This window comes from Emys orbicularis, chromosome 10 (genome assembly GCF_028017835.1).
Source record: "Emys orbicularis isolate rEmyOrb1 chromosome 10, rEmyOrb1.hap1, whole genome shotgun sequence".
Lineage (NCBI taxonomy): Eukaryota > Metazoa > Chordata > Testudines > Emydidae > Emys > Emys orbicularis.
In genome coordinates, this window is record NC_088692.1 from 58,230,073 (window position 1) to 58,245,174 (window position 15,102).

The 15,102-nt window shown below is 37.2% G+C and overlaps 1 protein-coding gene across 1 annotated transcript in view; it reads left to right on the top strand.

The window, feature by feature from the left end:
- The window catches only part of ICE2 (interactor of little elongation complex ELL subunit 2), a 52,095-nt gene extending 38,655 nt beyond the window's left edge, over positions 1 to 13,440 (top strand). The window contains exons 11-15 of the mRNA XM_065411857.1: positions 3,430 to 3,559; positions 9,570 to 9,654; positions 10,076 to 10,126; positions 11,277 to 11,535; positions 13,264 to 13,440. Of these exons, the coding sequence (XP_065267929.1) occupies positions 3,430 to 3,559; positions 9,570 to 9,654; positions 10,076 to 10,126; positions 11,277 to 11,535; positions 13,264 to 13,440 (702 nt within the window). The remainder of the gene's footprint in view (positions 1 to 3,429; positions 3,560 to 9,569; positions 9,655 to 10,075; positions 10,127 to 11,276; positions 11,536 to 13,263) is intronic.
- The last annotated feature ends 1,662 nt before the right edge of the window (positions 13,441 to 15,102 follow it).

The following is a 15,102-nucleotide window of genomic DNA, read 5'->3' on the forward strand; positions in this document are numbered from 1 at the left end:
TTGCATTTAGATCCTAGGAAGATGATGCAGAAATGCAAAGTATCAGGGGGTAACCGTGTTAGTCTGTATCCACAAAAACAACGAGGAGTCCGGTGGCACCTTAAAGACTAACAGATTTATTTGGGCAATAATTTTTGTGGATTAAAAAAAACACTTCTGCATCTGAAGTAGTGGATTTTTTACCCACAAAAGCTTATGCCCAAATAAATCTGTTCGTCTTTAAGGTGCCACCAGACTCCTCGTAGAAATGCAAAGGACTCTTATTTTATGCATCATATTAAAAAACAAAAAAAACACTACAATGTTTAGGTTCCAAAATCAAGCACTCAAAAGTTAGGAATTGCATGTGTACAAGAGGGCTGAATTAAGGTTGCATAGGTACCCCTTAATTCTGGCATTTCTTAAATTTTTTAGTGTTTGACTTTGCAACCTTAAAATTCTTTTACCTTTTTGTGAAAAATATAATTGACTTAAAAAAAAAAAAAAAAAAGTGAACTGAAACACCCCCTCCCCCCAAAACAGAGCACATCAACCAGAAATTCCCTGATGTGGAACTGTACTGACCCTCACATGGGTCATCAGCAGGGTTGGGACCTTTAGATCCACAGCATAAACATCTTGACCACTGCAGCTAATGGAGTAACTGGGAGGAGTAGGGTGTTCTCTGTGAGATAGATACTAGATGGGGAGTATGAGACACCTCTGTTGCCAGCCCCAGACAAACCTGTGCTGAGCATGTGCAAATTATGATTTTCAAAAGCTTATAATTTAGCAAAATTTAAGAAAATTTTCATGAAGAGAGCAAAAGGTACCTCTCTGGCATCAGAGTGACCTGCCTGCCAAATTTCAAGTCCCTGCTACAAAGCATGTAAGTGTGTTTTAACTTAAGAAAAACAACACATTTCCCCCCAAACCCATTCTTGGAAATGCTTCAACCGTTCATGCTGAAATTTGAAAAGAAAAGTCAGCATGAAGCAGACACAGAAAATTGCAGCTGATTGGTTCAAATTCGGCAAAGTTATAAGCAAATGAAACCAGGGTCTTGTAATCGAAAGTATTAAGCAACCTTAACGATAAGCATTGCTGCCAGCCCTGCCTATATTTCAGTAGAGGTCCTTGGTTTCCCTGTGATAAAATTGGAGTAGGGTTTTCACTAAAACATCAGGGAACCCCGCCTTCTGCTTTTTTTATGCTATGGCAGATCCCTCATGTAAATCTATAGAATGCTCACTCCTCCTTCCTTTTGCATCTTGGTGAGGAGAGGGGGGGCGGGGGGGGGGAGGAAACTGCACTGGCAGATGAAACACATTGTAACAGACCTAGCAGCACCACCAGGGGAGCCTTTATATTGCTAGAATTGGAGAGGAGGTGGCGGTAACCCTGGGTGGTATTGATACTGGTATATTAGGTCAGGGGTTCTCAAGCTTGTTCTTTCTGGACCCCCCCCCCCACACACACACACATACACACATTCTATAAAAACTCCACGGTCCACCTGTGCCACAACTGTTTTTCTGCATATAAAAGCCATGGCTGCTGTTAGTGGGTAGCAAGCAGAGGAATTGCCAAGGCACAATGCCACAGGGGGCCCTACGAAGCTAAGATGCTCAGGCTTTGGCTTCTGCCCCGCATGGCAGGGCTTTCTGCCCTGGGCTTGGGCTTGGGCTTTCTGCCCTGGGCCCCATCAGCTCTAACGCCAGCTCTGCTCTCTGGTTTATTTGGCGGACCCCCTGAGACCTGCTCATAGACTCCTAAGGCCTCGTTGAGAACCGATGTATTAGGTGATATTGAATGAAATGAAGTAGGGAGAAAAATTTTAAGTGGCATTTTCTCATGTCACTCCTACAATGCTTTGTCGCGTCTTTTTTTTTCTGTACTTTGCCAATCAAAGATAAAGGTAGTCATGATGGTTTGGGAGCAATGGTCCCAAACTGCTAGAAAGACTGGAGGAGGCCGTAGAGTTTCCCAGAACACAAAGAGGGATGATAGGAGGTTCTGGTTTGCAGGTGGGCCAGAAGATCATATCTCTGTTTCCAGAAGGCCCACAGACCCACTTCGTTCTGTTAAAAAAGCTGCTATGAAATGTTTCACAGCAGATTGTTGCACTTGAGAAACAAAAGTCTATCTTAGTAGCATGGGAATTCCTAATATTCCAGTGTAGACTTTGCCTAGCTGGGAATCAAAAACTTACTCTGAAATTATATGGGGATTCCTGTGCTTTGAGTAGATCCTCTAGTCTTTCATTTAATGAACTTGGCATGTTACCTCATGCCTGAAAACACATACAGTTTGTGAGACTCTTGGAATATGTGAGCATATTGCCTATCTCTGTTAATGCAGAATTCAGTCTCCATTATGATTTGATTATTCCCCAAGGTACACTGATCAGTATGTTATTTGGAGGAATTATCGCTGTTTAGATACTAACTCATTTCTTGTAAATGCTTGTAAGTAACTACCTAATACATTGCTTAAATCCTGATGATGACTGTTTTTTGCTTGTTGCTAGGGTATTGCACATTTTCCCTCAAGCTTTGAGGGACAATAGTGTTGGGGGGAGGTTTATGTTAACAGAGGTTTTAACACGTTTCCCTAAAAAGGATAATTTTTTGAAGTGTAAGCGTTGATTTTGGGATTTACGAGATTTTAGTATTTGCACTCAATTTCAAATCTTAAAAATTAATAATTACTTTATACTAATAGTGGAGGAGCCTTCCATGGGAAGGTCAACATGTAGATTGAAGACTTCTAACATCTCATTTTGTCAGCTCTTCAGGGCTTCTGCTTTCATTCACAATCATAATTATGAGCTTTGTTATTTATTAATAGTTGTACTTCCATCTGCTGAAATTTAAAGCTGTGCGTACAAACGCTAAACTTCTGAAAGAATTTTAGGGTTGGGGGGGAAGCTTTATTTCCATTCATTGTAGATAAAAGGAAAACTGATGTTCTATGTATTTTAAACACAAAATGTTAGTGTTTAAAATGGAAATTATATTTTTGGATTTTAAATGTGGTTTTGGTATACAATATGTATGGCATTTTCCTTTCCCTCTAATAGGTTAATTCAGAAATAGAACAATTGTCTAATTTTTCTTGAATTCCTGGAGATGGCAGCAGATCATAGAGACGTAATAACTGTACCTAATTATTAGATTGTAGTTTGCTTATACATAAAAGCTTACTTAGATTCATTTTTCTATTTCTTATATTTTTCACCTTTCTTTAATATAATATTTGTTTAAATTTACAGTGTTTCATGTAAAATGTTCTGTTGTACCAAAATCCTGTGTAATTATTTCTCTTGCTTCTTGAGTGAGTGATACTTAGAAGCCTGTGATGATTGTCAAATACTAAAAAGTAATTAAGGAGCTGTAATAACATGTAGATAATTAATGGCCTTTTCGCTGATATTATTTTTACTTACAGCATACTCCAGTTTACATATTGCCAAAAGTAGAATATCAAGCCTATTATGGAGTAGAAGCTCTTACAGAAAGTGAAATATGTCGGTTGTGGACAGAGAGCTTGTTGCATTCTAAATGCTCATTTTATGTTGGTAAGTTTGTGTATATTCTTGTCCAATGCTCAGACATACAAATTAATTGTACCTGTGATTTTAATCACAAGAATGGTGTTTTTCTTAATTTGGTTACTGATTTATTCACTTATGGCCTCTTAGTTTATTACTTTGCTATTACCTATTGCAATTTCAACCACAATGTTAAAGATGCTTGTTAACAAAACAGTATTTACATATTGCAATGAGAGATTAGGTGTTTGGCTAAGATGATATTGAGTCATTTGGTTTGATGTTATAGTGAGGGAAAAGTTAAAGTGCCAAAATTTTTTTTTTTTTTTTAAAGTGAGATGAGCAATACTTCCTGTATGTTCAACCCATTGATGATGAATAAAAGGAGAATGAAATAAAAGGCAAGGGAATTTGAATAAGTTCTATCATTGAATCCGCCTTCCTCTTCTAAGCTCTAGCCTTTGTGAGTGAGACTGTGTCATAGCAAACAGAATTTCCCCTTTGACCTCGCTCTATCCCAGACATTGTGACTCACATATTTAATTTTAATATGTCAAAGTTTAAAAAAAAAAAAACACAATTGCAAGAGCAATTCCTGCTTTTTTCTGAAACTGCTTGTTCCACTTTAAACACTTCATGTGCAAAAGTTTTCATTCAGGTAATTACAAAAACTGAAAATATTGTACAGTTTCAAAAATATAAGGAACTGGGAATAATTTTCTTGTTTGTGGTTTTGCTGCATTCTGTACAAACATTTTGTAACCTTTCTTTACTATTTCTGTGTTTTAAAATTGTGAAACACTAAACATCTTTAAGAGATTGCATTGAATGTAGAATATTAGGATTTCAGTTGTCTTGTTATCTGTAAGCAAAAGCTCCTAACATGAGGGAGAGAGTATCAGATCACATAGTAGACAAAAACTTCTAGTTTTATCTGTAATTTTCCCCCAGAAGACTTGAACATTGAACTACCTTACCTAGAATAACAAAGCATTTTCCGCCAAGCGATTGCTCCTACTTCAGATGAAAAAATGTTCAACTAACAGTGTGCTAGTCCCCACCCATGTCTATCTGACGCCTGTGGTCTTATTTCCCAATATGCCTTGTGATTAGAAACAACCCTGACTAAAAGGGGCTCAATATTCTCTGTCCTCTAACATGTGAAAAAGAAGGGGAGGAGCCACTTCTGGTTGAAATGGCATGGGAGGAATGGAATGGGAGGAATGCATCAGTAAAGAGAGAGCTTGTGGAAAAATACAAATCTTCAGTGGGAGATATAGTGGATGTAGTTTGGAACTTAGAAAATAGGAGGAGGTTAAAGCCAGGGTGACAGCCTGGGAATACTTAGGACTTAATTTTGTAGAGGTGTGGCTTTCTCAAAACGCTTGTCTCTCCAGGAACCACAAACAGCTCTTACAAAGGAAAAAATGTCTAATGCTTTGTTCATGATTGTACAATTAAAATTTTGAAATCAGGAAATGCAAAACTTAAACTTCCTACAACACAGTTAACGTGGCCATGGGGCATATCCTGTGAATAGAAACGTAGTTTTTGTTAAGTGTTTATTTCAATAACAGAAAATACTACATATATGTAGAGCTGGCTGGGAAAAAAAATCCCTTTCTGCAAATATTTTAATGTTTTGTCCCACTTTGGCAAGAAACTTTCTCAAAAGTATCAGAAATGTCACATTTTCCATGGAAAGTGTTTTAAAGAAAACGTCTGTTTCAGGAGAACCAAAATGGAATTTTTTGCTTTCCCAGCCACCCACAGGGTGAAATTGACAAGAGCCATTCCAGTCTGGCTGCTGGAGAGGCAGAGGCCCTGGAACCGTGGGTCCTCTTCCTCCGAGCCAAACGCTCTGGGTGTAGGGAGGCAGAGCACCCGGCCCTGGGCATCTCTGACCTCCAGAGCTATAGAGAGGCAGGGAAGTAGAGCTGTGCCTCTCCCTTCCCCAGAGTTGCAGGAAGAAGCTTGCCTGTGTTTTGACTAAACTTTTGTCAAATCTGTAATAGCCAGGTCTTACATATATATGCAATGTGGCCCACATTAACGTAACGAGGATCCCTAACTAAGATTTATAGGTCATTTTTATATTGGTAACTTGCTGCTAGCTAATAAATAGGGCAATTTACAGCAGATGTGATGTCTACTTTGTTCAAAAATGTATTTTTAAATGAGTTTGGCACTCAGCTTTTGGTCAGAGAAATCCTGTTTGTACAGAGAATGAATGTTCTACCGTTAGGACTGCTTCATTTTCCTGTTGTAGAAAAAGCTTGTCTTATTTTGTTAGTTTCTATAGCAACTGTTGTGGCCTGTGGTTCCAGTTGTTCTCTGAGTTTATCCCTTTTAGGTGGTTCTCTCCTCCACCACCACCCTTTTCCAGCCTCCCCCCCACACACATAACAGCTTCATAGCAAAAGATTTTGTATTTGTCTCTTAGAGCTGCTGAGTTATTTTTATCCTAACCTTTACATACAAACTTCCCTTTTTATCCTAATCTTAAAAGTATAGAGTGAAATCTAGTTAATTTTTTAAAAAGTAACCCTCACGTCTGAATTCACCGTTCAATTTTAATGGGTTTTACTACCACATTTTCCTATTTTAATTGTTTTTTTTCTTCTCTCTCCATTGCTATGTGTAGAAACCCCACAAATGGGAAAATAAATGACTATGGGCATAATTCTACTCACGCGAGTAGTCTCTGTGGACTATGCTTCTGAGTAAATTTATGCATATAGGCTTGGGTGTTTTCAAAGGGGCCTAAGAGAGTTAGGTGGAAAGTCAGTTGGAAAGTTTCCATTGAAAGTCAGTTGGAAAGTTGAGCGCTTCACTTCCATAGACCTTTTTAAAATCATGGTTGTAAGGGTTTAAAGGATCAGTTCCTAGGCAGGGGAAACAATTAAACTGATTGTACATAGAGTGCTGTCATATTCATCAAGTAAACAAAAAAAGAAAATATTCTGTCACTAATCTTTCATCTATAGTAATTCTAGATGGCAGTTGTAATAGTAGGTAGACACACACAGACATAAATTGACAGAATCCCTTTAACCTTCCTGCAAAAGAACATTGATCACTTTCTATATTCTTCTGCTTCACTGTGGGAAATAAACCTAGAGTGTTGCACTTTTGGATTGTTTTTGCTATGACTAAAAGTGTTTTGGAAGACTGTTAGTGAAATTCTGTCTATCGGGTTACATTTCTAGTAGCATGTAGCATTGAGGTAAAAATAGTGTTTGCTCTGAAACATGACTGCCAGTCCTAATGATACTAATACCCTCTTTAAGATACTTTGTAATTTAAAATATATGATAAACTACTAGCATGATACTGGCAACCATCCTCTTCCTGGGAGTGATACCAGAAAATAAAAGATGTCAATATGCCTACTTCCATGAAATAAGGGCGTTCCCTTTCTGTAGTATGCTTCCTTCTTCTGTCTGTCTACACAGAAGCTCTTCCATGGAAGTTCGGCAGGGTTATAGCTTTGGTGGGGTCTGAGAGGGCAGTGAAGCCAGCATGTTGGCTGTTGATTCTCACCTTCTCTAACCTGTGGGGGAGAAACAGTTCAAGTGATACAGTAGTTTTCCTCTTTGTGTCGTGGGATCCCAGGACAACCACAATGCAGTTAGCATAACTATTTAAAACCAATAAAATGGAACAATAAAGACTGATTTTTGCAGCTTGTGTCCAACCTAAATGTACACGTTTGTCTGCCGGCTTTGATGACTTTAAGCTAGAGCTTTATGTGTATGTATAATATATTGATATTGGAGTACTGGTTCCCTTGGAACCTACTGTATACATGGTTCCTGGCCTCTTCCCATAATGAAATGTGCTCGGTTTCATCTTGTTGGCTGAGAAATAATTTAAGTTTCAGCCTGAAAAAGATGAGTGTATCTGCACTTTATGTTCAATGCAAATCTAAGCCATAATGCCTTGGCAACATTAACATTATTGCTTTGTAGTTATGTAAACGTTGATAGGCACTTAAAATGAGTAAAGTGCTATTGAGATTCTGATATGATGTAGGCTGATTACTTTGTTTACCTTTAAATACTTGCAAATTTGCTTTCGTTTAGGTTGAAGGCCTATGCAAAGCCCTCTGTGTTCCTTGACCCCCACAGGACTCTATACTGTGGGGAGTGGGATTGATGGATCAATGGCATAGAATAAGGGATTTCAACTCACCTCTCTGTGCGAAGGGGAGCCTTGAGGTAGGCCAGAGTGAGGTCAATTGAATCTGTGCAGTCACTATTGCAGGGGTACACTGCAGTGGCTGCATAGACACACACTGATGTGCAGTTGCTCCAGGTTTGCAACAAAGCAAACTATCTCTGTATCATGTGTTTCCAAAGAGAGACACTCATGCTTGCTGTGAGCACAGTAAATAAAGTTGAGATCAGCTCCCTTGGTTTAAAATGGGAGCTGTTGTTTCTCAGCTGATAAAAAGGTAAAAAAATTTAGTTGTCTCCTTTCTTGTCATTCCTTTATGGTGTATTAAGGTATTTTCAGGCCTTCATAAGTACCTAGATAAAAGCTAATAAAAAAGACTAGGTTACTATTTTCCCGAGTCAAATGAGAGCAGCTCTGTGCCAGTTGTCCTCTTACAGTTTCTAATACATTAAAAATAATGACGTCTATTCAATAATCTTCCACAACATCAAATAATGGATTACCTAATGTTTGGCATTGAATGTAAAATAACTGGGATGAGCAATTTGAATATAATGGTTGTTTTAAAATTCCTTGGTTCTACAAGTGCAGATTTGTAATGAGCTTGTGAAGTCCACAAAATATATAATATTTTCTCTTGCTCTCCCATGGAAGCTAGAATGAGAGGGGGTTTTCCAGGAAGGAGCTCTCTCAATATGTTGTCTTGGGCCAGTGGATCTGATTGACTAGCCAACCCTCACCATTCTCCTGACCTGCTCTTGTTTAAAATTTGACAAGCCGGGAAGTTTGAATCACTGGTTTACATCTGTGTCAAAGTGGTCTTTTAGCATTTTTAGCAAGATTGTTGTCACCAATGGCAAACTCAGACTTGCAAATTACAATTTTTCAAATAAGAAAAATCCAGATAGAAAAGGGAAACAGGAACCCAGGTGTTTGGATTACACAATGAGGAGTTCAGTATAAAAGCAAACATAGATATAACCCAAGAGGAAAAGCCCACATAGTCTGTAAAGTGCTGAAACATAATAATTCTCATCACAAAACAGTTTGTTTGAAACTGACAAGTCAAGCTATGGTGCTTGGGAGAAGCTCTCTGTAAACATCTGCAAAACTAACTTAGTATCCTCTCTCAAAACCTTCCTTAAAACTCTACTTTGTTGTGAGGTCTACAAAAAACTTGGCAATGGTTAGACTGCTGTTTCCCTGAGATTATTGCTTATTGTACTGACCAATATTGTCTTGCTGTTTCCTTGTACTCCCTTGTTGGTATGTCTGTTTCTGTCTGTCTTATACTTAGATGGTATGTGGGACTGGAACTGTCTTTTTGCTGTATGATTATACAGCCCCTGGTACAATGAGGTCCTGGTCCATGACTGGGGCTCCTAGCCACTATGATAATAAAAATAATAAGTTTAATGCAGAATACCCAAAACACCATCACAAAAATGAGCACGGTCACAGTCAGTGGGAACTCCATCAGGATTTTAGAGGCAGGATATGGCTGGTTAATAAGTGCAGCCCACCTGCTCCTGAGATTGTTTAACTGGCCAGATTTTTAGATTTTGTTTTCTGTCCAGCATAGTTCGGAAGTACAGGCCTGAGCATGGACATCTATATTTAGAGAAAACTTACAGCAATATAGAGTTTCATTTTCAAATACTTACTTATACAGAGTGCGTTAATGGTTAGAAATGCTTTTTACCTGATTGACTTTTTCAGATAAGTAAAACTTGTAACATTGTCTTTTAAATTGGATTTGGCTTCTACACACACATTTAATAAAGTCTTTTCTTACCAGATTTGTTCCCTCGTGCTATTTCTTTACTGAAGAGATTCAATTAATAATTTTTTTTTTCAGGACATATTGATGCCTTTACGTCAAAGCTCATTATGCTTGAAGAGATTTCTCCAGAACGGTTAAGAGAAAAATTTGGATTATTTAAGTAAGTAAACTTTATTGTCATAATTTTTAAAAAATCAAGATGAAACAGCTTCAGAATTAACAAAATTGACTTTTCCAAGTCATTTCTTATGATTGATCTTAATCTGTAAGTGGCAAAGCTCCCACTGAGTGTAAGTGGAACCATGCTTTCATCCTTTTGCTTTAGTTTAAAATTTAGAATAGGACTCCCAAATGCTTTGTTTAGTGTGATGGCCAAGATTTCCAGTCACAACTAATGACTTTGGGTGCCTCTGTTTATTAGATGAGCAACTTGAGTCATCTTTAAAGGACCTGATTATCAAAACATTACTTACTGAAAATCAGATCCCTTCAGGGTGTCTCAAATTGCGTTCCCAAAATCACTTGTCACTTTTGAAAATCTTGGCTTATAAATTTACCTTCTGTGAATTTTCTATCCACAGGCCTGCAAATCCATTAAATATATTTCGACATATCTTGAAGAAAGTGATTGAGTAAGTAATTTTTACTGTTAAATATTTATTGCAGTAACACCCAGAAGCTCCAAAGATCATTTTTTTTCTTTTGTAACGTGATTGTCTACCCTTCTGCTGTACTTTCTATTTTAACTTCGATAATACAGTTATAAATAAACTGTAAAGCATTTAGGGTTACTTTTTATGTACAAAAGATAGGGTACAAAATAAGAATTTGATCCTACAAGCCCCCTTACTCAAGAGTAGACCTTCCTCAGACAGTAAATCCCACTGGCACTTCTCACTTCACTGAGTTTGCAGGATTGGGCTCTAACATTATTGGTGCTTCAAGGGCACATTTACACTTTGCTTTGCTAACCTTTTGCTTGTGCTGGAACTGATTGTTGTTTTTTATCCCCCTCCAGGGCTTCACTTGTCCTTACTTATAGTTGCACAGTTTTTCTCCATATGTCTTCACAGGTTCTCTGCGGTTTTGTTCTCTACTTTATTTTGCTCTATTTAACTGCTAAAATTTTCTCAGGCTGTTAGCCACTTTGGAAATATGAAATTTGTTTCATAAAGCCAGTTTCTTGCCATGCATGTATGTGAAGCATCTTACTTTACATTCTAAATTTTGAGCTTCGCGGTTTTTGGGTCCAATCTTATGACATGACATGGGGAATTGGTAGAGCCTTTACTTTCTATAAACCTACATAATCCTGGGTGGATTAAAAAAGATTCCAGTGTATGTATTCATGATTATACTTTCATCATTGTGCTTTCTAATGATTTATGTGCTTTGCTGAATAGGGATGGATTTTAGCATGTGCTTAAGTGCTTAGCTGAATCAGGGCCTAAATAATTAATGATAATAGTACACAAATGGAAGATAAATTAGCATTTTCAGCCATACATTTTTTAATTCCTTAGTTTATAAACAGGTTGCAGATTATATACGTTATTTAGGTGTAAAGTTAAATATTAGATACTTTGATGCCCCACTGTGTCAGCTATGTTCTCCTTTCTTTTTTAACAAGTCTTTATCCAGCAGAAGCCATTTACTGTTTTTACCATCTCTGATTATGAACAGATTAAATGGTTGGACTAAGAAGCAAAAATACTTTTTGTTTTATTTACTCTACCTTTTAGTAAGTCTTGAATTTTGATTTGTGATGTGACTGTGCTTTAGTTTGCAGGAGGGCTCTTACTTATTGACTCATGCTTCAGGAGATTCATCAGTTGCAATCTACCAGAGCTGTCTTGGGAAAGTGACCAGAGCATCATATAATTTACATAAAGCTCACTGCAGTCTGCCTAATATACCTTCCACCCTCTCCGTTCCATGGGTACCATTAGATCCCAACCTTCCTTTACCCTATCACGCTAATCACGGAAGAGTCCCATGCACCTTTCCACCTAGACCCCAAGAAACTATGAGAAAACAGAAGGTAAGTAACCACACTAAATGCAAATAAATGTGTTGGCTGAGTTGAAATAAGCAAATTTGCTGCATAGGTTACAGATAGCTTACTAGTCTGTCACCTTTGGGCTTAAGATACTTAGTTGAAAAATTCATTCCACAGCCCTCAAGTGTACAGAACACACTGCAGGAATAACAAATTCACTTACCTAGAACTAGTCCTGCTTATTTAATGAGTAACTAGAATTAGCTGGTATTCCAGGTACGCCATCATGATTGACATGGATTTTTAAAACATGGCTCTTTCACAGTTTGGTGTTGAAGTTATATCTAGCAAAGTTCTGAAGTGAAGCTTTGCTCGCTGAATTTGCGTGGGCTAACAATACTTGCTGACAGTGTAAGGGGTGAGCCAGGTTCTTCGCTAGGAGCATCCATAGCTGGTGTAGCAACATTCTGCAAGCACAACTAAATAGGGACTAAAATGTTTGCAGCAAGGACTCCCTCCTAATTTTGGCTCTGGAGGTGGATTTTTGTGCTGTCCTTTTTGGTCGCTTTTTCCCCTCAAACTATCTCAGGAGGGTGGGTTGGTTTTTTTGGTTTTTTTTTTTTTTAAACAAAAGTTTACGTAACTGTTCCTCTTCCCATATTGATTTCACTGATACCCTGATTTGCTTCTTTTGGGAAGGGAGAGCCTCTGGATATATACTCTGGTTTTTGTTTTTATAAAGAGCATTTGCAGAAACAACAGTATCTCTGTTCCACAAAGAAGAAAAAATCCCCCAACCTAGTTCCCGAAGTGTGTAAGATCAAGAGAGCCAAATTCTCATCAACATATTGCAGATATAATAGCTTGTTGCCTGCTTCTGGTCCCACATAACTCCATTGCCTTTGAAGAAATTCTAATTACAATTTAGGTGGCTTTTTAAGATGAGCCTTAGGTAAAGGGCGTTACTCAAATTCTCATTCCTAAACTATGTCCTTTTAAACAGTGAAATAATCATGGAAATGGCTACCTTTATTTTTATACAAGGCTATTTTTAAAATAAGAGCCATATGTCAGTCCTTGTCTGAAGGCATATGATTTACTTTTTATTTAGGAAAATATGATTATGGTCTCTCAGACATAAACATAATTGTATTTGAGTGGCTTGTTCCTTTTTAGTAAAAATGAACAACTTCACGCAGTGTGTGTTTTCTGTTACTTCACAGACTAAGTTAGCATGAAGATATACATTTTAATAAGTTTGTTAGAAATTAATTTTACCAAAGAATTTATCAGACTGGGAAAATGACCATGTCTTCTAAAATTAAACCACAAGTAAACTGATTTAGTGTAACACAATGTTAAACTTATATTGAACTGGTTATCTAGGTCTGGAGAAGCCTCTGATGGAATTTGTCAGAGTCCCAACCTATAGGGCAGTGAGTAAACAATGCATTTCGCAAACTGTGAAAATTTCCACTGACAAAGCCAAACTGTTAACTCTAATACTTTGTACAAATGCTGTGACATTTTAAAAAGTAAAGAATATCCAAACAGTATTTCTGGTAGCTTAGTTTGTTCCTTTTTTTTTTCAAGGGGTTCCTTAGATTAATCTATTGTATAAATGTGACATAATCTTAAGGACTGCTCTGTGGGCTAGATGTAGCTGGCAATTTTCTGAATATAAGCCTCTAGATACTTAGGTTTAAAGTTTAATGCAGATTGAAGTAGCTAATACTTTTTTTTTCTTTTTTTTCTCCCCAATGCTTCTAGATGAATTGGGCAAAAGCACACACAGACACACCCAACAATGAAAAGCCAGTATCCATGGAAACAAAAAGCAATCCCTTGCCAGCTAAGCCTGTTAGAAATGAAGGTGTGGCTGCAAAGAAACTGAAGAAAAATAATGGCAAACAAGCAAATAAGATGAAAAAGTGGAAAAAGAAATAAAAGCAAACTCAAGCAAAGCAGGAATAGCTTAGCCACAGTGAGAAAACATGGATTGGAAAAAGCACAAGACAAACAAAGAGCTTATTTTTCTTAATACTTTAGAGAAGCCAGAATGCCCTGGCAGAGGAGAGCTGCACAGCCATGTTGAGGAAGGTTGTGAAATGCTACGATCCCTTAACCCTTTCTTAACTCACTGAATGCAACTCAAATGTGAACATCTTATTTTAAGTTAGCACACGAGAAGAAAAGTCAAGTGTCTACAATTAAGACCTCTGGACAAAAGTAACCATCATAACTGCTTTTGTTTTTTATAATAAAACTATAATTTGAGAAAAGAAACTAACACCAATACTCAATATTACATAAAGATGAAAAAGTATTTTTTTCCAATTGTCTTGATTCTTTTTCCAGTTTGTTGCAGATGTGTATTTTTGATATTATTATTTGAATTGTGTACTGGTTGTAAATGTAAAACACAGCATCAGCAGTTTTAATTAAATTAGTTCATGTTATTAAAAAAGCAGGGTGTGTTGTGCCCAGTTTGAAAAGGAAATATTACCCCTGAGAATAAGGCATGCTCCTTCTAGGGTTGTGTAGTTAATGGCTTTTGATGAGCAACATTTGTTATGTTTGCAGAAGCTTTGTGTCTTTCAAATTCCATTATTGATATACCTGTTGGCATAGTGTCCTAGTGAGCATTACGGTACACCACAGTATAAGAAAGTTAAAATTAACTTCCGTGTTTTCTCAAGGTTAGTTTTTGGCATTAAATTCTTTCCAAAACTTTAAATCCTTAAGAGCCAGTATGTTGTTAATGTAGTACTGAATGACTACAGCCTCAGTCCTGTGTCTTTTCGCAGGCAGACCCCTGTCGAAGTCAGTAGGGCTCCATGTAAGCACAGAAAGTTTCGCCCATATGCAACAAGTTGCAGGGTGAGCGCTTTAGTCATTATTACAGAGACAAGCCAGACATTTGCTGTGGCTCAGCAGTTCGCTTGTAGTTTGGGAGCCACGCTGAAAGGGGTGAGTTCAGACAAAGATTCAGCGAGGAAAATTTTTGGCTAGCATTTATGGGTGTGACTACATGTTTTCTGTTTGAGTGAATATCAGTAAAATTGCTGTTTTGTAAAATGCTAAAAAATTAGATTATAAATTCCAATGCACCACAAATTGATTGTCAACATACATAGTTTATGTAAATAATTTATAAACGTTCATTATTGTCAAAGGAAAGTTTTATGCACTCTGACTACTATATATCATAGTGCCCTCAAGGTTTTATGAAATAGGCAAATTGCAGGCCAGAGTTCAAAACTGAAAATTATGATTGCTAAATAATATGCTATGTATGAAGGGTTTTCGATTGCTGCCTATAACTAATTAGTATGGGTTTTATCCTGAGAGCTGTTCAGCTACTCCTGAATTCTCAGGATAAGGAATGTAAACTTTTTTTTTTTTTTTTTTTTTTTAATGACTGAGCTCTTTTATAGGCCTTGATTGTGTTCATTGGGGTTGTTCATGTACACAAAGTACTCACATGCCGGATCAGGGCCTTAGTTAGCGATGAGTTTGTTCAAAATGTTTTGTTTGTATATTATGTAAGTTAACTGCACCTTTATGTTCAAAGTTGTTCTACTCAAATGTATTGTATACAAATATATT